The 20,319-nt window shown below is 42.1% G+C and overlaps 1 protein-coding gene and 1 long non-coding RNA gene across 5 annotated transcripts in view; one reads left to right on the forward strand and one right to left on the reverse strand.

Moving 5' to 3' along the window:
• Nucleotides 1-20,319, reverse strand: part of PHACTR1 (phosphatase and actin regulator 1) — a 306,934-nt gene that overhangs the window by 276,985 nt on the left and 9,630 nt on the right. For all 3 annotated transcript variants that reach the window (XM_069008087.1, XM_069008088.1, XM_069008089.1), the window contains exons 3-4: nt 17,300-17,446; nt 15,543-15,689 (exon numbers count right to left, since the gene is read on the reverse strand). In XM_069008087.1, the coding sequence (XP_068864188.1) occupies nt 15,543-15,689; nt 17,300-17,446 (294 nt within the window). The remainder of the gene's footprint in view (nt 1-15,542; nt 15,690-17,299; nt 17,447-20,319) is intronic.
• LOC138106825 (uncharacterized) overlaps nt 15,609-20,319 on the forward strand; it is a 38,047-nt gene continuing 33,336 nt past the window's right edge. For both annotated transcript variants that reach the window (XR_011149141.1, XR_011149143.1), the window contains exon 1: nt 15,609-15,667. This is a non-coding gene — a long non-coding RNA (uncharacterized lncRNA). The remainder of the gene's footprint in view (nt 15,668-20,319) is intronic.

Consider the following 20,319-nt stretch of genomic DNA (forward strand, 5'->3'; position numbering starts at 1 on the left):
CTGTACAAGTTTAAGCTTCCAAGCTCTTGATCTGCCCAATGAAACAGCACCACCTGCTAGCTGTTACATCCATTTCTTTTGCTCCCCTTCACAAATTCAAAAGACCCAATGTTTTAAAGATATCAATCAGCAATGAAGTAATCATCCTGCACTCCAAAAGACCACAATGAAACTGTTTCAATGACCCACAGAGATTCTGTTGTTCTATTATTTTGCTGACCTTCCAATGAGTATGACCAATATTTTCTGCAACAATTAAGAATTGCAACAGTAACACCCTGAATTGTCTGTCCCTAAGACACTACAAAAGAACAAAAGCTCAAGGCCTCAGAAGAATACCTCAGAACTAATTCAGTGCATCATTCCTCAGTATCAACAGAGGATCCATCTAATTCGGCAGCATCTACTAACATTTCAATATACTCAATTATTATTTGCTAGCACTTCTAGGATGAGAAACACTAGAAAGTGATATTTTTCACCTTGCTGGTGCACTAATGTGATAATACAACGAAGTATATAGCACGTCAGCACCCTTAGCAGGCCAGAAAAGTCTCATTCTAGCACATGTACCATGAGCTCAGCTGCAAATTACTTCCCAGAGGGCATCCCAGGACAGTAATAAGGCTGGGGCGGGTAGCTTTCCTTGGGATATAGTTGTTCCTAGATAGAAATACACATTTCTAAGATGTTTTGGCCATGCATGCTCTGTGGACATGCTCTCTGAATGCAAATAAAAGTACACAGACTAACAGATATCCAGGGACAGGCTTATAATACTGCTCTGACTGGGTTGCTTCAGATCTCGAAAGACCTGGCAAATATTTGGCAGATTTGGATTTCTTCCTCCTAGAGAAACTGTGTATGGGGAGAAACCACAAGCAGCCCAGCACATGCAGCAACCACAAGTCTGTCTAACTTGAGAGCTGTTATGAGGCTGTGTGGGCCAGCAGCCCAAGGAAGGTGGAAGACACCAGTCAAAATCAGTGGCATACTGTGATGAGGCACCTGGGGAACACTCTTGCACTCCTAAAACTGGTACAACCCAGCCAAATATTAGAGTGCACATCAGACACACACATCTGTGACCCTGATTTCCAAGAAGTTGGTTTAGTACACCAAATTTAACTGTGCAAGCAGGGAAAGCACGAGGCGAACAGTTATTAGTAAGAGCAGTAGGAACCACTGTTTGAGTTGACATGGTGAACTCTTCCCCTTTCTCTCCAATGTCTGATCCCTACAGGCTTCTGTGCATGGACACAGCATGGTTCTAAATACGATACTTTGTAGAGTCACAAGCAGTTCTGAAGAGGTGTGCCAGCACCTCAGGTTCTGTGCCTCCCAGGACAACGTAGAAGTCCTAACAGCAATGTATGAGAAGAACCTCACCTACTCCACATCCTGCCAACACTTTTAGTGAGACTGGTGTTGGTTTACTGTTTTCTGAAACATACAAAGTAAGAAGGTGCTGGAATTATTAGGCACCTGGACAGGCTTGAAAAGTGGGTTCATGGGAACCTCATGAGGTCCAACAAGGCCCTGTTCAAAGTGCTGCACTGAGGTCAGGGCAACCCCAAAATATCAATACAGGCTGGGGGATGCAGGGAGAAGGACTTGGGGGTACAGGTGTATGAAAAGCTGGGTGTGACCCAGCAATGTGCACTTGCAGCTGAGAAAGCCAACAGCACCTGGAGCTGCATCAAAGCAGCATGGCCAGCAGGCCAAGGAAGGTGATTCTCCCTCTCTGCTCCACCCTCATGAGACCCCACCTGGACTACTGCATCCACCTGTCAGGTACTCAGTACAAGAAAGACATAGACCTGTTAGAGTGTGTCCAGAGACGGCCCACAAGATTGGTCAGAGGGATGGAATGCCTCTCCTATGAGGAAAGACAGAGACAGGTGGGGTTGAGACAGCTTTGGGGAGATCTTATTGCAGCCTTTCAGTACTTAAAGAGGGCTTGTAAGAAAGGTGGGGACAGACTTTTTAGCAGAGCCTGTTGTGGTAGAACAAGGAGCAATGGTTTTATACTAAAAAGAGGGTTGATTTAGACTAGATAAGAGGAAGAAATTCTTTACAATAAGGGTGGTGAAACACTGGAACAGGTTGACCAGAGAGGTGGTAGATGCTCCATCCCTCAAAACATTCAAGGTAAGATTGGATGGGGCTCTGAGCAACCTCATCTAGTTGAAGATGTCCCTGTTCATTGCTGGGGGGTTAGACTAATTGATATTTAAAGGTCCCTTCCAACCCAAACCATTCTATGATTCTATGATGGTCTCCACAGAGCAGATTTTCCTTTGCAACTTAGAGAACAATTCAGAACATACTTCTGTTTATTAATGATGAATCTGGATGCATCAGTGCTTTCCTGAACTGGGTCCTTCCAGAGTCACAGTAAGCCATTTGTGAAGCAGCAGTTCTCTCCCATGGCTACAGAACTGTAATAGAATATGTATCTATTTGAACAAGGATGCTGTAATGTTGATCTATCAGAAGCTATATTATCTGTGTAATAGAAGCTCAATTTGCAGAAAATTTAAATACTAACTGCATTGATCATCAAGCTAAAGTTCCTGTAAGACATTTCATTAATATCATCAAAGAGTATTTCAAATATGATGCAGCAATTCTACTTTACAGAGAGACTAATTAAATATGGAATCTAGTTACTGTTGTACCAGTGAACCTTAATTACCCTGCAACCATTTAAGGGTTGTTTTGGGAGACTCATTCTCATAGAGTGAAAAACATAAGCAGAGCTGCAAATAACTATTCCCTACCCATCTGGGACTAAAAATCTTATATATACGAGGGCCGTAGGATAGACACATTATTTAAAAGAACAGGAAAACAGTCAGACATACTTTTCTGAACATTTTTCATTTGTTTTCAAGCCGCTGTGAACTACGTGAAAACTTCTTTAAAAGTAAACTTACCTGCTCATATTTTGTATTCTTTTCCTGAGGGGGGAGAGAGGAGAAAGAAGCCTGAACAATTTTCAAATACATTGTTTTTACATAATTTTGAAGCCACCAGAAAAGGTTTCTAAGGTGAGGTGCATGTAATAGCAAACACAACACAAATCCTCACAGGATAAATCATGTAAGTGCAGCAACAAGATATGGCAGTGACATAAGAAACTTCTGTGCATGAGACGTAAGCTTCATCCTTTGCTCTGAGGCCAATGTAGTTTCAGGGTACTGTTGAGCCAGTACATAAAGGGTTGAAAAGGAACCTTTACTGGATTTTGTAGTCACTTCTTTATCCAGTATGAATACCAATACAGAGAAACTGTTAAAAACATGTCAGTTCTCCAATTTCAAAAGAAAGACTGTGACACAGACTTCAGAAGGGAGGATAAGTCCTTCAGAGAAGGCATCCCCCTTACCACACAGAACGGCATGGAACTAAGGAAGGGGATTCCTAAGGGAAAAGCATCAGAGGATTTTGTCAGAAGAAAGAGATTAGCACTCAAGGTTTACATTTGTGGATGAGAATAAAAAGTTTTAAGGATATACATAAATACCTGTGCAGCTGGACAGCAAGGTGCAAAAAATATATCAAGAAAAAGTATCTTTGTCTCACATAAAACACTCTGTGCATAGAGATTTATAGAAACTGGTTTGGTAATGCCCTGTGGGAAGCAATGCGAGATATCGTATTTAAAAAATACAGTCCTCTAAATTCCAGTAGGCAGAAAAAACCAAAACCCAGCACACATTCGATTCTAGCACAGAGGAACATCTTTCTTCAGTCCAAAAATCCTTTGCAGGGGAAAAAATATATCTGAACGGTTGAAACCACTTTGGCCATTCTCCCTCTTACACTGTAAATACCTGTTCTTCCCAGAAAATGTCTTGATCAAAATTTGGAAAGGAAAAATCATTAGCAAATACAATTATTAAGCTTACTTATTAAAGCCCCTGTGATTGGAGAAAGACACAATACAGGTCCTCTTCACCATCCTAAGCCTTTACTTCTGTATCCTTTCTAGGTTCCTCCTCATGGAAAGGATGTACATAGAGGTTGGAGATGACTTATCCTAAGTCCTCAGGGAACATCTGAAGGCAGGGTAAGGACAACAGATACGTTCATGTATTCAATGAATGATGGGGTCATGCTGTGAGCAGCAGGAATATTATCCCTCCCACCTAATAAAACAAATAGATGAGGGCCACCTTTGTATACAGTCCTGGATCTTTTTCTAAGATAGCAAACCAGCTAAACCAAAATATGAAAGTTTGTCTAAACTACTGAGAATACCTTCTTCAAAATCCAGCCAACATTTCCTTGCTTAATCCACTTTCAAATTCTGTATTAAATCCAGTGTAAACTTCTAAAAAGGGTAAAACAGCCAGTTCCCACAAGCAAACCACCCACAATATACCATTCAACCAAGGAAGTTGGCCTCACACGAGCGGCTGCAGTACACTAAAGCTCTACTGCAGACATACACATAATCCCACAGTCCCACATAGGTGAACCAACAAGACCAAATGTGTTCTAACACAGTAACAGAAAGTTACACAGGAGGTCAGATGTTTTGAATGATGTTCTGCAAAAACAGCTCTGGATTTTATGTATAGCTAATACTGTCACCACATTCACTTCCTCTGTATATCCCTCTATCTCTTGCTGATAACAATATTTTTCTTTCTGTTGTGAGCTGTAATGAAAGCTAAGTGCTGCCTTATTAAACACATTGATATATAGCCGATACAACACTTTATTTTAGCAACAGGGGGAAGAATGAAGTTTAAAAGCTGGATGTATCTCCAAAATGATAAGGAAGCAGGCCCTGCATTTTCCTCCCTCTCAACACTAGGCTCTACTTTTAATCACAATTGGCTACAAATGTCAGTACACCTTGCCAAAAGCCACAGAAAAAACATATCCTGAAACAGCTACGATGCAGGAAGGAACACCTATCACTACTTGGGACCTGTCTACTTGCCACTGACTTGCATAATTGAAAGAGTAAGTTGCACAACTTCTACAGCGATCCCTCTGCTGCCCACTTTAAGCCTTTTAATCTCATGCTGGTTAACAGATGGTCCCTGCACGCTCTTCAGGCTGCTGACACACACCTCTAGGTATATATACAGCCACTTCAGTGGGTACCCACTAACATCATGTTTCTGCTGCCTAGGGCAGCACTGACTGCGAGCAGTTAAGTTTAGTAAGCCCTGAAATGTTTCAATGACAACACACGTCCTGCGTTGCCTTAATTTTGGTGATTCTTTCCCCTGGTTTCCTACTATTATGTCATGAAGCATGTTAACAAAAAGCTGTATTCCATCTGTGTAATGATACTTCTCAACCAAATATTTTTACCACTCTCCCCTTGGGTCTCCTTTAACATTGACAAAGCTGTTAGACCAACTGCTTCCAGAGGGGAAAGCTTGCAAGGTTAAACCCCAAGGTTATTCAGTGATGCCTATCTTGGTTTCCTTAAAAAATAAATAAAACTATCAACTAGTTAGTTAAAAAGATTATTATTTGAAGCAATCTTATAAAATTTATCTCACAGAATGGCTTGTTCTTCTGAGCCTTGAGATAAGACTAAATTACAAATCGAGCTTTATTGATTCCTTCTTGCCTTATAATTATAGGCTATCATTTTACATGTAATTAGTTAGCTCCGGTTAATGTTTTATTATTAGCTTTGAAAGATTTTGCTGTTCTTCCACACAGAGAAAATTAAAATGATCAATTGCTTTTCGTTTATATTTGGCTATTTAAACTTAGTAAGTAATTGAGAAAAAAAAATTGAAAAAAAAGTAATTTCTGAAAAAAACTTTTAATGATTTTTGGAAAAACATTCAGCACATCTAAAAAGAGCCTTGATGTATAGTGTGAGTCATAAAGGACGATGAACAAAGAAAGTGTTAAGACAAAATTAAATTGTTCATGAATGGAGGAACATGCTAAACTGCTTTAAATATAAACAATGACTACTCATTAGCAGCTTAATGCAGTTTATTCCTAACTCTCCACCTCAGTATTTTCAATAAACCACCTCTACCCACAACCAGAAGAGCAGTCTCTATGCAGAGAGCAGGAATTATCATCACTCTGGAGACTGATTGCCTTAACTGGGTTCATGGAAGCACTATGTAGATTAATAGCTCTTTATCAGAGTTTCCAAGGATGCAGGGTGACCATTTAAAGTCAAAGTTCCCAACTTAAATGCTGGTATGGCATCTCTGCTGAGACAGCAGGCACAGCCTTCAAGAAGCTGCAGGCCCCTACATACACAGCCCTGATAAAACACCAGAGAAAGGAAGAGGCGACAGGAAAAGAGAGATGCCAACAAAAACCCCACAGAAGCCAGGAGCTGAGAGCTCACATGAGACAGTCAGCTATGGACCTCTTCACCAGCACACTGCACAACGTGACCTTTACACCCACATGCTCCCGTAACTGAGGCTCGGCATGGGGAAGAGCCATTCTCCAAACATCACAGATGCCTCATGCATCAAGCACAGTCCCTTCAAGGTCTTCGCATCTGTTTCTAGCACTTCTCTAGTGCAAGAAAGCAGAAGGAAAAAATTATGTATGAAAACTGCACTATCAGTGATCTCAGCAAGGAAAACAAAGGACCATTACAGACATCAGATGGGAGTAATCTCTTTCTCAAGGAATATTGCAATGTAACTATTAATTTCCCATTTCATTTTAACTGGGAGTATACTTTCTCTTCTGAGACAGATTCCTACGGCAAAGCTGTAGCAAAATGGGACTAGGTTGAAAGAGTCTTCTAATGCTGTTTATGATGGCTTAACTCTATTGTAACACTTGATTGAATGAGGGAACATAGGAACATTTTTCCCAAGGACATGCACCCCAGTTAGTTGTCAAATCTGTCAGTAGACTCCTTATCCTTTTACCCACAGAACAGAAATAAGCACACACTGGCAGACAAGTGCCACAGTCAAAACAGGTCCTCCCAAATTTGGGCCATCAAGCTTTAACCAACTTAACAACATTCTAGCATAGAATTAGATTAAGCCCTGACGAAATTTCTCTTTCATTTTAATAATACATCAAGTATTTAATTTGCTTATAAACTATTAACCAGATGTCTGTCTGTCCAACTACTATATCCACTAACTGTAAAAATGATATTTCAACATAAATTATGCATAGCAAGAACCTTCTAATTAACCAAAATATGCACTGCAGTTGTTATCCATCATAGTTAAAATGGCATGTGTTCATACAGTATATAAAAACACAAGTATATGCAAAATCTTGTCACATACTTCCCCAGTCTTATGTACTTCATAACCAGAATGAAACCACAGTGAATCTGGAATGCAGAAGAAACATGAGCATTTAATTTTTCAAATCTGCCTCCCTATGTTCTTGCTGAATTTGCTACTCATTAAATTCTTCTTTGGACGTCATCTTCATATTCTTATACACTGAATTGGAATTTCAAGATACGAAAATCATTACAAAGTCTGCAGTAAAGGCACTAATTATCTTCTTTTAAATATTCAGGAACATTGTCTCTACAATGAAACCTAGGGAAGGTGACCATATACTGAGCGTCCAGCTATAACTTCAGCATATCAATATAAATTAAGACCATCAATGCATTATAAATGAAGGTAACAGAATTGCATGATTATAAATAATTTTACCCTAATAGCATTCTGAATGAAGAAAACATTTTAGTGGACTATATCAAGAAGTTGTATTATCATGTAAAATACATCACATTAATATGATTTAAATGTTGAAAGTGACATTTTTTGCACCTTATCCACAAGAGATACATTGCCACAAATATTCATCACCAAGAAAGTGTGAAGGCAGCCAAGTTTTATTTTGCTATATAATATTTCACACTGACTCTATGGTCTAAAGTAGAAGCACAAGAAATAACTTCTAATAACACAGTATTTCATTAACATTGACATTTTATATTTGAAAACAGACAGCCCAGGACATTCTTTCAGGACTAATGACTTTTGTCATATTGCAAAAACCTACAAACTATAAGACTGATTCTGTAGACACTTACATGCCTAGCTCTGAGAATTACTGTGAGTAGTCCCAATGAAACCAATTAGTTGACTCAGAGTAATTAAGCATTAAAGCTAATTATACCTGTTACTGAGGATTAGGCCCTTTCTTTTTACTAGATTTTACAGCTAATAATTCTGAACAACGTTGCCAGTTCTGAAGTTTTGAAAAAATGAAGTTTCCTTAAAGACCTAGTTCCAATAAGAAATCTATGGCTCCAGATGGAAAAAAAAAACCCAAACAAACGGAAAAAAAAAAGAATTTTGCATCATCCCAGCTTGTAGGAATAGACTCAGTTGTGTTAACCCAACAAGCTCATCAAATAAAGCACAAAGACAGAGATAACTTCTTGTTCAGGCAAATTCTGCAACATCAATTTTCTTGAAGGACCAGGTTAACAACAAAGCATTACTGCAGCCTTAAATTCACACATACTGCAGACAGTTTTACAAGGCATCAGTTCTGCACATTCTGATCCCAAAGCAAGCACATACCTTCCTTCCTTCCTTCCATCTCCTGTCACAGCTGTTTCACAGCAATGTCAATGCTGTTGACTGCACGGGTATCAGCTGCCCCCCTAACTCAGGAAGGTAATGCATATGTGCAGTGCCACAAGAACATTGTAACTTCCAGCATTCAGAGACATGGATCTTATATCATTTTACTCTTGCCGGTTCCATCATTTTGACTAAGTTTGCCCTTCCCTTCAAACTGTCCCCAGTTATATTTGTTAACTCAAGCCTGCATCAACAATTCCTGTTGGATGACAGCTGGTAAAGCAGGGGTATCTCTCCCCTTTAACACGACTTGGAGAACTTATTCCTATCTGGCACTCAGTGAATGTCATAGTCTTAAACCAGAGGTTTCCAAAGTCAAGTACAAGAGTTAAAACCCAAGTTCCTGGTAAGACCTCTTCCCCTCTAAACTACCTGTTGATACAGAGGTGCTTTCAGCCACTGCTCTTAGCCCTGGGGAAGAGGAGGTTATCTCAAATGGCCTACCCTTTCCACATAAGGGTGGCTTTCAGTTTGGATGTTCATTTTTCCTGGTATGTGTACTCATGCTCCCAGGGCTGGAAAGCAGCCAGGAAATGAATCACAGGCACACATCTGATCTTCAGCTATACTCCAAATTAAGCAGTATTAAGACTATCGGTCATCACTCAGTTGAAGTGCAGACACAAGGTTTTGTAAGGCAACACCTGATGGCAAAGGAGGCCAGTTCTTCAGGCCCTTTTATAAAGGTATTAAGAAATGCTTTGCCAAAACCTTTGATTCGGGTTCCTAAGTATGACAGGATCTCCATGACAATAATCTGAAGGAGTGATTAGAGCAGAGCTAGAAGTGGAAATTTTCCAAGCATGCATTTTTACTAATCTTTCTCCAAAAAGAAATAAAACCTCCCACACATATTAGAAAGCCTACTACTGCATATTTCTCTCTCCCTGTTCTCCCGAGACCAGTCTTTTCTACCTGAAATCCTTAAGCCACCATAATTTGAAAATATTTTTAAAAACACAATTATGTCCTTCAGATTACCCTTTCAACATTATTTCTGAATTGTGAGGTCCATAAATCCAAAGTAGTTGAAATTTGCATATAGTTTTAGGGAGCATTTATTCATATATCATGAAACCATGCAGAGTATTTTACTATGGATATATTCAAACATACACTCGATAAACAGGGAAGAAATAACACAACTCCAAATGTGATAGCATTTCAAATGACTGCAGAGATGATTAACTGTGCTAAATCATTTGTAAGGATGACCAGGGGCAAACTGAGAAACTTCAAAACAGACTTTTAAATAAAATGATGGGGTTTAGAGAAAATTAAAAATTAATGGGATGGAGATTTCCTGCAGAAAATCCAGTAAAGTAATTTCACTTTATTTTCACCTATTTACAATTTACCCACCTCAGTGAGCTGTATAAATATTCTTTCTTATTTTACATAGTAACAAAATAAAGTTCGCAAGCTCCTCCTTGTTCATTGCAGCAAAATGTATCATATCCTTCCAGACAAATCAACATGTATGAGGCTAATACACAAATAACATTATCTTTCCATTAGAAAGCAAAATCATACATCATTTTGATCCCTGAGAAGTATTCTGCATAGCTCTAGAGCTATATAATCCAGTGAATACAGCAGTACAAACAGTAACAGTGAGGCAGCCTACCATGACGGCCGTAAGAAACCCTAGGGCCCAAACAGAGCATGCAAGGTGCCAGGACACTGAAAATATAAGACACTTTTGATTTCAACTTTGTGCCTGGCTCAGGCCAGGAAAGTTCCTGCATACACAACTAACAGTCACCCTTTGTGTCCTGGCTTTCCCCCACCAGCTCTGCATGACAGAAACAGCCGACCATGAACATTTCCCAGCTCGCGAACATTTGTCTCAGCCATTCAGCAGTTTCTGCCAGGATCCTCCTCCCTCTTTACACCCTGTGAATTAATTCTGCTTGCAGCAGCACTAACACATGCTGACGTAGATTTTTTCCTCTCCCCAGTGTGATTTATTCGTCACTGCTTAAGAACAGCAAATGGCACCAAGTTCACTTGCCTTTCTAGACACAAGGACCTTCCTGCTGTACACATGGCAAAATTATGCACAGCCTCTCAGTCCCTTCCCTCTCAGCTTTGCTTCCCCAGAACACATTCCAAGAGAACATGTGGCTCCACACCACAAAGAGATAAAACAGATCTTTCATCACTGAAGGGGAGCAGTGATGTATATTTCTACAGTCTGGCTCAGATCCCTGGCTGAAGTCAACAAATGACTTAAGTCACCTGAGGACCCAGCTACTTCAGTGAGATTACTGAGTGATTTCAGTGCACTAAAAATCTGTGCTACGCTCCATGGCCGAGCGAGCCAGCTGGGCTCCATAGCTTGCACAGGCTGCACCATCTCTATCAAGTTCTACCTGTCACTACCCCTTTCCCCCTCTGTCCTCTCTCTTCAGAGCCCAGCTCCTCCACTCCTCCTGCTGATCCTCTGGCTTCTGTTTGGTTGCACCACTGGTACACACTTTAAGTCAGGGTGAGAGGAATATATTCACATTCAAAATCTTCCCTCTCCTCATTTCACAGCATGGAAGCTAATTTTTTCTGGAGGAACATCCCCTCTTTGCTGACCCCTAGTACAGCTGCTGCAGTCATTCTGGCCTTACACCTTCTCCAAGGCATTGGCCTGCTTCTCCTCAGTCTCCATTCCCAAGTTAAGTAAGTAGACAATCAGCCTTGCTCAAACAAAGGCCGACATTTGGTGACCTCACAGAACAACTGAGGAGTTGAGATAAAGACAGCTTCTTGCACCACTTAACAAGAAGCCAGTCTGCTAGAATCAGCTTTGCAGAGGATTGCAGTGCAAAGCTTACTCTTTTTCAGCTAGGGAGGAGTAAGAGTATCTGTCTGTGTATAGAAATAGCTTCAATAATGACTAACACTTGAAGGGCTAAAAGACAACCTGACCAGATCAACTGAGTGCAGTAGTTCCCCCCTTCCCTAGCAAACATCAATAAAATTCTGACAGGGATTCCCCAAGCAGCTGCATGAAGGGGGAGGCAGGAGAAAAGCTCACACATCTTGGATTTAGTGACTTTTAAGCAGTCTATTTCCTTATCAGTCATCACCTCTGCCAATTTATCAAGCTTGAAAGCTACCTACCATGCATTGCCATTTTAAAAGTACAGTATTTTGCAACAGGAGGAGTAGAAATCAGCCAAAACCTGTAATAGGTCAAAACCAATAAAAACCACTTGAACTTACCAGCTGGCATAGGACCAGGAAATAGATTATGCTATTGGACAACTGTCACACATAGAGGCCCAAGTTTTCAGAAGTAATTTGTAATTAGCTTCTAGATGCCTCTAGAAAGTTAGAAAGTTAGAAAGACAGTTTGAAAACTGCTTTTAAGAAGATGTATATGAAAAGCCAAAGATGGATGTTAAGAGATAGAGCAATGCCAGCTTGCTAATCGTAATAAAGAAAACAAAAGATCACCATCCAAAAGTGAGAGCACATTCCACATTCCTCTAGTGTTGCACTGGAGGAAGTTGTTCAGAAAATAAAAAATTAATTTCTGTATGGAACTGATTTAGTATCAAATATGGAAAAAGAATTTATAGCCACCTATAGCTTTACAGTATTATGTAGCTACATTAATTTTGGCAGAAGAGGTAATTTTAATCCTTTGGGAAGTATTATCCTCTTGATATGAGCACATAACTCAGATTAATAGGATTTGCATATGTATAATAATAGAGAAAATAACCCTCGGTTTGGAAAACAACTTGGTATTTTAATCAGTTTGGGAACACCAGAAAAAAAACATACCAAGCACAGCTACTCCAACAGCATTTGTCAACTCATGCTAGGTAATAATTGTGAGTCAATTGATCAATATTTAGAAACAAACATAATAAACTGGTATGTTTTGGAAAATCAAACAAAGCAGAGCTGTTAATATAATCAAGAGACAAGGGGAGGTAGAAGCTGCAGTGTAATCACTTGCAAATTGTGTTTTTTAAAGACCCGGACCAAATACATGCTATACCCAAACTGTGTAATTGACTCTGTGTATGCAAGCTCTCAGTTGTTCAACAATACAGATAACAGCAGTAATGGTATAATTATAACTTACAGCTGAAGTAGATAAAAACCTGATGGTTCTTAACTAGTGGTTGCAATTAAGTGTGGAGAAGAGCACTATTCACAGCGTCTGGTTATGGTTCATTAATAAAAGTGGATTTAAAGTTCCAGTACAGCTAAACAGCTGCATGCTGCAGCCAAACTCTGACCATGTCCTGACAGAATACAATGACTGGGCAATGCAGCTTGACTCGTAACAGCTGTAGGTAAGACAGCTCTGCAAGCAGTGGTTGCGCAGCAAGTGTAGATATGGAATACACTGAATGGAAAGCAAGCAATAAGCACACGAAGAAGAGGTTCTTTCCTGCGCTCCAAGCATCACTTCAGCTTCGACTGCATCCGTGGGTTGAAGAAACAGCTTTACTTCCTTCCTACCACCTTCCCCCTTCACAGGCAAAGAGGTACACACACCCCTGTGCACACACGTGCGCTGCCAGCCCACGGACAGACAGGCAAGGCGGGACACGCGTACTCCACTCCCGGCGGAGCGGCTTCAGCACCGGGGGCGGCGGACAGCGCCCCGGGCTCCCGGGCAGGAGGTCGGGCCCCTCCGCCGACAGGGCACCGGGACACCAAGGGCGACCCGGCACCCTCCGTGGCACAGCAGCAGCGACACCAGCAACGAGACTGCAAATTGAAACCTGGTCGGCTTAGAAACAGGGTGCTTCGCCCCCAGAGGCAAAAAGATAAATGCAAGAATACCTCATAAACAATAAGTTTCAAAAGTAAAGCCTGAGCTGCGCGGCATTATCAGGTATGAGCAAAAGTGGACAAACACATTTTCTAGTGGCTTTTTCCTCAGACTAGAGAGTTCTCAAATCCAGGCAGCTTGGTTTGTGCTTTCTGAGCAAACAGAAGAGTAAACCCAACAGCTCAGAAATGAAGTGGGTATCAGCAGCACGTTTCATTCGCTTTTTGGCTCACTCACTCAATACTGGTTGCTAAGCAATTTTATTTTTTTTTTAGAGTACAAAACTACTCACTGCCAGATGGATTAATGAAAATACACACTTGCACTACTTACAACATTTTTCATTTATATTTCTTGATACACCAGTACTGTTTTCTTTAATTATTTCTTTTTTAAGGAATTCCATTTCCAGGTTTGCAAGTAAAGACCCAAATTATAGAGCGCCAGGAGGAGGGGAGGAACAGAAAGAAGTTAAGTGTAATTATCAAATTCTTTGGTGGACTGCAGGAAAGAGGTACCGTGAGACTTGCTCATCCTCTGGGACTTGTAGCAAAAACAGCATGTCTAGCTCAGCATAGAGATGTGAGGCACCAGGTGACCTAAAGGTGCCTTGCTCTTAACTGGTTTATCTATTTATAACTACATGTCATAACATTACCTGAGAGAACACAAGTCAGCATAGGGTTATTTCAGCAGTCAAATAACCATACACAGCCTTTTTTTATTTACACCTTACACACAGCAATGCTCTTTCCATTTTCACTTCCAGGTCTTTATAGAGCTGAAACGTGGCATGGTCTTCCAGCCTGTGCCTTGGAATGCCACCCAACTTACCTATGGTTTGGTAATTTTTTAGAAGTCATGCTCAGAGAGAAATAATGACACGCCATACAACATAACCAACTGTTCCGTCAGTGGTAAAACCAAACTGCGCATCAGCCATTACCAAGGGTGTCATTGCAGCAGGGATAACAGGAGGGGGAGGGGAATCCGTTCCATCCCCAAATGGAGAAGAAAATGCATCTCTGCCATCTCCAACTTTCTGCCAGCTGAAAAGGGGGAGGAGGGATGGGAGAGACTGCAGCAGGGCAAGCAGCAACTCCAAGGCAGCTCATTTCCCTTTACAGCTGGCAGTGAGCTGACAGGCTCAGCATCAAAGAATGTTACACAGTTGGGTCATTTTGTGCGCTACTGCTGGGACATGAGGGAGCCTGCAGTACTGCTGGCTACAGATTCTCCCTCACACTGTCCCCCTTCCCAAACAGAGGAAGTCTGGTTTGGTGCAGAGAACCAGCAGAAAGAAATTTCTTTTTTTTTTTGTTTTTGAGAGCAACTAACCTCTGGTGTAGTTAGTTTGCTGTTGACAGAGATCATAAGGAAAGGCCAAGAAAGGAGGGAAAAGCACAGGCCTAGTAGGAAAGAAACAGGATAGTTTCATCATGTGTGGGATGAGCTTAAACCTCAAGGGAGTCATGAGGAAGAGGTGGCAAAAAGGAAGGAACAGTAGTGGAGAAAGGGGAAGGAAAAGTCAGGTAGAGAACTGCAGGAGGTTCATCCCAATAAAAGGCAGGAGGAGGTCAGTGTAGGGAGCTGGAGGTGTGTTGGTAGAAACCCTCAGGCTGTACACGCATCGAGAGTCACAAAAGGCAACGCTGAGACAACGGGGGACCTCATGAAACTAAGTGGACAACGCAGGTGCAAGTTTTCTTGCACTTCTGAGGCACAAACCCATCAGGGGAAGAAGGCAAAGAGTGAGCACGGGAGAGACTTGCAAAACGCCAAGGGCAGCGTCTCCAGGAGGGACGCCAGAACCTGGCGAGGAGGGACAGTGCAGAAGCCTTGTAGGGATGCGCCACGACGCTCTGCAGGGCGAGAGGGCGGCACTCTGGGAGAGGGGAAGCTTCGAGGAGCTGAACAGAGGACAGCCGGCCCCCGGCTCACCCAGGTGGGAGGCGCGGGGCAGGGGAAGCCGGTCCGTGGGCCAGGGCCGGAGGAGGCCGGCGAGGTGCGAAGGCGCGGGCACCTGGGCAGGGCCGGGCGGCGGCGCCCGGGGAACCCGCGGGCGCTGGCGGGGGAGGAGGGCGAAGGGCGGGGGGCGGCCCCTTCCCTCCCTGCCTCCCCCGCCGCCGGTCGCGCCGGGCCGGGCCGCCTCTCACCTGTGTCGAGGTTGAAGGAGATGCGGGCCTCGGCGAGGTAGGGGGTGTCGCTCTTGGAGCGGACGCGGCGGATGGGTCTGCGGTCGATGTCCTCCTCGGAAGATGCCGCCATTAATGTGGGCACGGTGAGCAGCGTGGCCCGGCGAGCTGGCGAAGGCGAGCGGCGGCGCGGGGCGGCCGGGCGAGGAGGGGGCGGAGGGGGAGAGAGGGGAAAGGAGGAGGGAGAGAGGCGCGGGAGGGGGAGGGGAGGACGGGGAAGGAGAGAGGGAAAGGGAGAAAAGAGCGCAGGGAGGGTGGGGGAGAGACAGGGAAAACCCGTCAAGGATCTGCGGACGGGAGCGGCCGCGGCGGCCCTGCCCGCTGCCCCTGCCGAGTCCCGCCCGCCTCCGCTGCGGGGGACGGAGCGGTGTCCCCGGCCCCGGCGCTGCCGGCCCCCGCCCCGGGCAGGGTCCGGCCGAGCGCCTTTCCCGCCCCCAGGGGAGGTCCCGGTTGAGGTGCCAAACGCCGCCGATGGGCCTGGCCGGCAGAGGTGCCACCCCGCAGCAAGCCTGGCGCCCTGAATTGCTCCTTTCCAGCCCGGGGCGTCTCATAACTCACAGCACAGCTGCATCAGGACTTGGTGGGATGTCTAATGGTGTGTCCCGTCACCTCCTTGCCCTCTTTCCTTGGACAAACCCATTACATAAAGCGAGATGGTGTGCCACACCTTGGCAGTTTAAAATGCCAAGGGACCTGAGGAGCCTGCCCTCAACGTTTGAAACTGACCTTCACTCGAAGGCCGGAACTCGCCTTCCTAGGTCACTTCGGCAGGTCTTTGAGAAAAATGTGACCATCTGCAAAAACCAGAGACTCCGTTCTCCGGCTGCAAGCTGGGGTCGGTGTTTTGTGGTATCTCTGTTTCTCTATTTAGTAATCAGCTCTTTATGTAGACGTTCTTACCCTGTGGTTTATATGCTGCCTGCCACATTAGGGCTCCGATTTCGGTTGGTTAGTGTAATATAAATAATTTAAAATGCTATTTTAAAAAAGTGGGTAGCACAACAGTACTACGTAAAGTAAGAATTGGACAGTTAAAATATGTGCCTAAGAATGTACTAGCTCATGACACTTAAGGCTTTTTAAAAAAAAACACCCCTACTCTGCTTAAAGCCACTGAGTTGTCAGTACTTCCAAAATCTTTTGTTTTGATCAACTTCAATGAGAAAAAAAGACCAGGGAAGAAATGCTCAGTAACTCTGAAGGCACTGATAGTAACACTAGTTGGTCTGAATTTTGAAGGATGGCTCTCTTACTCATTCCTGCAGAGTCAAGAGTTTTCTGTTGCATGTTTGCCAATTAGTCCTATTGAGGTTTTGGGGTGTGCTGCATGTTCTTCAATGGCAGTAACATTGGGTTTAGCTGAAGTCTGCTGTTAGCTGTAATCCCTTCATAAATGTTCTCAAGACCTATCATGTTTCTGGATGCTTGGAATGGATAAGATGTATTTTGTTTGCAAATCAATTCTATTTTGGTGTGATCTCACTAGCTCACCCTGGCTAAAACAGGGAAAAAGTTTTAGTTAGCACTTGCAGGAGAATTTTGAAAATGATCCTTGTTCATACATATGCAGGTGCTTGTAGTTAGACAGCCTTGGCATCCTTGGATGTCTGGTAAACCACCACATCACTTGTGAGAGGAGGTACCATCTGGTCCATCTGCATCTCAAAAAGAAGACTTTAATTAACATCATATACTGTTTAGGGAAGGTGTGGTCTTACCATTATCAAGGTTGAAGCAGATCCGAGCTTCTTCCAAGTAAGGGGTGTCACTCTTAGACCGGAGCCTTCTGATGGGTCTCCGATCTATGTCATCCTCAGAAGTTGCTGTCACCAGAGTGGGCACAGTGAGAAGAGTTGCCCGACGAGCTGGTAAGAAAAAACAGAGGAAGAGGAGAATAGGAGAACAGAGAAATGGAAAGGGGGAGAAAGAGGTAGAAAAATAAAAAAAAAAAAAAAAAAAAAAGAGAAAGAAAATCACTCAATGGAAGAGATGATCTGTAGCAGGTAGTAGAACAGGCTGTTTGCTATAAGGTCCTTGCATTATATTCTATGTGCTGCAGAATTTAAGGGCTGCACTGAATGATACCAAGAAAAGATTGCTGTCTTGTGTGCCCCAAAGACACAGGTTATAGCTGTGTTGCTGCCACAGATTGCAAGTTCCTAGTTTTGACACTAAAACCATTCTTTTCTCAACTTCTCAATAGCTGCAGTCTCTCTTTTCCTGAATGCTGTTTTTGAGGCTGGGACACCTGAGTAGTGGAAGTATTTAAGTGGTCGATTAATTTGCAGAAATCAGTGGAAGCTGTGCTTTGAATACATGATGTGGTGCTTACTCTTGACATGATTCAGCTATTCCAAAACTCAGTTCCTTGGTGTCTCAACTTGGGCACTCAAAATTAACAGCTCCTTTTCCCTCTTGATCACTTTATGTGATCAATTTCTTAGTTGTGGAACAGGGAGAAACATAATTTTCATTCAGTAGGAATTTTGTGAACATATAAATCCATTAATATTGTAAAGTATTCATATACATTAGTGAAGCACCCATGAAAAACCCATGAGTAAATTAAGATTTCTATCTTCTCAACAGGATTTAAATGGCTTGGGGCCATGCATTCAAGGAGGAGAAAGCAAAATATTTAATACTGGCTCATTAAGTGAGCACTGCCCACTTCATGCACTGATGAAGCAAATGGTAGGATAGTAAAAAATTGCTGTCATCATGCAATTAGAAGCTGTACTATAATCCATATGTATAAGGAGACTGAATTAATGTTGCAGGGGCACCCTTCATTTTGGCATTGCCTAAGTATTTAGCTCTGGACCTTATAGCCTTGATAATGTCCCTTAAATGTAGGTGTTTTATATGTGAAATGTAATTATGAGTGGCTTTTGGATGCTTTGGGCACTGAGCCTATAAATTACAAATGACAAACAGAAGAGCCTCTATAAATATATCCACCTAAACTCTCTCTCTGAGTAGATAATCACAAATGCTAGTTGGGAGGTGGCTGATCACTGGAAGTATGAGCACCATGCACAAGTACTGTCTCCTCCACCTCATATATAATTGGAAAGAGAATTTCTGCTTGAAAGCCTGTCCTTACCCTTAATGTGGGCCTATTAAAATAAACTATCATGTGGGACTGTGTAAGAGCCTAGGAGCCTAAACCCTGAATATGTCTTGCTGTTGGGACATAAGAGTCTTTATCTCAGGGCTTTTGTAAAGCATCATACTTCAAATAACTAACAGTGAACTATATTTTCCAATTGGGACTGGAGAGCATGACTGATAGTGACTAAGAGCACATTCTGCAACCTAGTAACTGTGATTCTTTCTTTTTAAAGATTTTTAGGGTTTCAGATGAAACCTGTCAATCAGTAGCTTTCAGATGCCTAAAATCTGACTTAGGTGTTAGGTATGATACCATATGATTAGTATGAGTTAACAAAAGCTGCCATGCTCTGTTTTTCAATTTGCAGTATTGTGTAGTTTACTAAACAAGTAAATCTGTGCTGCTGGAGGTAGAGGTTATTTCTGGTCTAACTTGCTTATTTTCTGTTTTTAAATAGATTTCTTTCAAGTTTTTGCTAATTTCTAACCTAGCATTTGAATTTGAAGTAAAAGCAAAGGGCAGGAGTTGAAATTGATTTAATGGGGTCAACGATTTGGATTAAGCTAAAGTAAACACTGTAACTAGGCTGTAAACCATTATTCCCTTGTAAAGGGGAAGTACAGTAATGAAGATAAAAGAGAATGGAAAATTTCTACTATGGAAAATTTTGTGTACTGCATCTTCAATTTTACACTTAAGGAAGATTTATTGGTATAGGAAGTCAGCATTGTAAAACTCATCTCATGAAACAACCATGTAAAAGATTTGTCTTTTAAAACTGGCATAATCTAGCTATGGTTAAAGTCAGTGAAAGGGTACCCATGCAGTTCAGGGCTAGCTGGATCACAGCACAGAAATCTATTTGAAAAAAAAATCCCAACACCAAATTACATATACATTTATAGTAAGCAGAGAATAAGAGTAGGCTTTTCTATATAATTGTTTATAAACCATTTTTAACTTTTGGGTCAAAATATTGGGATCTGGCTTGTATTCATTTTGACTACAGGTAGGTGGATGCAAGAAAATGTTTCTTGTAGTAATCATTATGTTTTACTTTGACAACTGTGATTATCTCCCCTTTGTGTATATTACCAAAAGGAGTTTTCAAGAATGACTGGAAATTTTCAGTAAACATTGAAAACATTTCAGAGTATGCTAATAAGTATTAAAACATTTTGCAGTAAAAACCTAAGATCAATTCTTACACAGCCTCAGAACTGGAAAGTATAGCTGATCACATTCTGGTATCTACAGAGTGACACTGAATGTTTATGCCTGCCATGAATATAACTGTACACACTCTTTTCCTAATCCATAGCAGTCTTTATTTCGAGAATGACTTGCCATACATTTTTTAGTAAAGCTGTCAATACATGCCCAGTGTGACCATCACGTCCATTACAGATAACCCACCAGTATCTCTGCTTCAGCTGCTCTCCACAAACCAGCTCAGTCTCCAGGACACACTTTTAGGAGATAGTTTTTCAGGAAAATTAGGAAGTATCCTCTTGAAGGTCTTGGAGCAAGGGAATGACATTACAATACACATTAAGGGGCCCACTTACTCTGCAAATGGATTTAAGACCAGTGTCGAAAATCTCCATTTAAGGAGCCACTGTA

Source organism: Aphelocoma coerulescens, chromosome 2 (assembly GCF_041296385.1).
Source record: "Aphelocoma coerulescens isolate FSJ_1873_10779 chromosome 2, UR_Acoe_1.0, whole genome shotgun sequence".
NCBI classification, from domain to species: domain Eukaryota; kingdom Metazoa; phylum Chordata; class Aves; order Passeriformes; family Corvidae; genus Aphelocoma; species Aphelocoma coerulescens.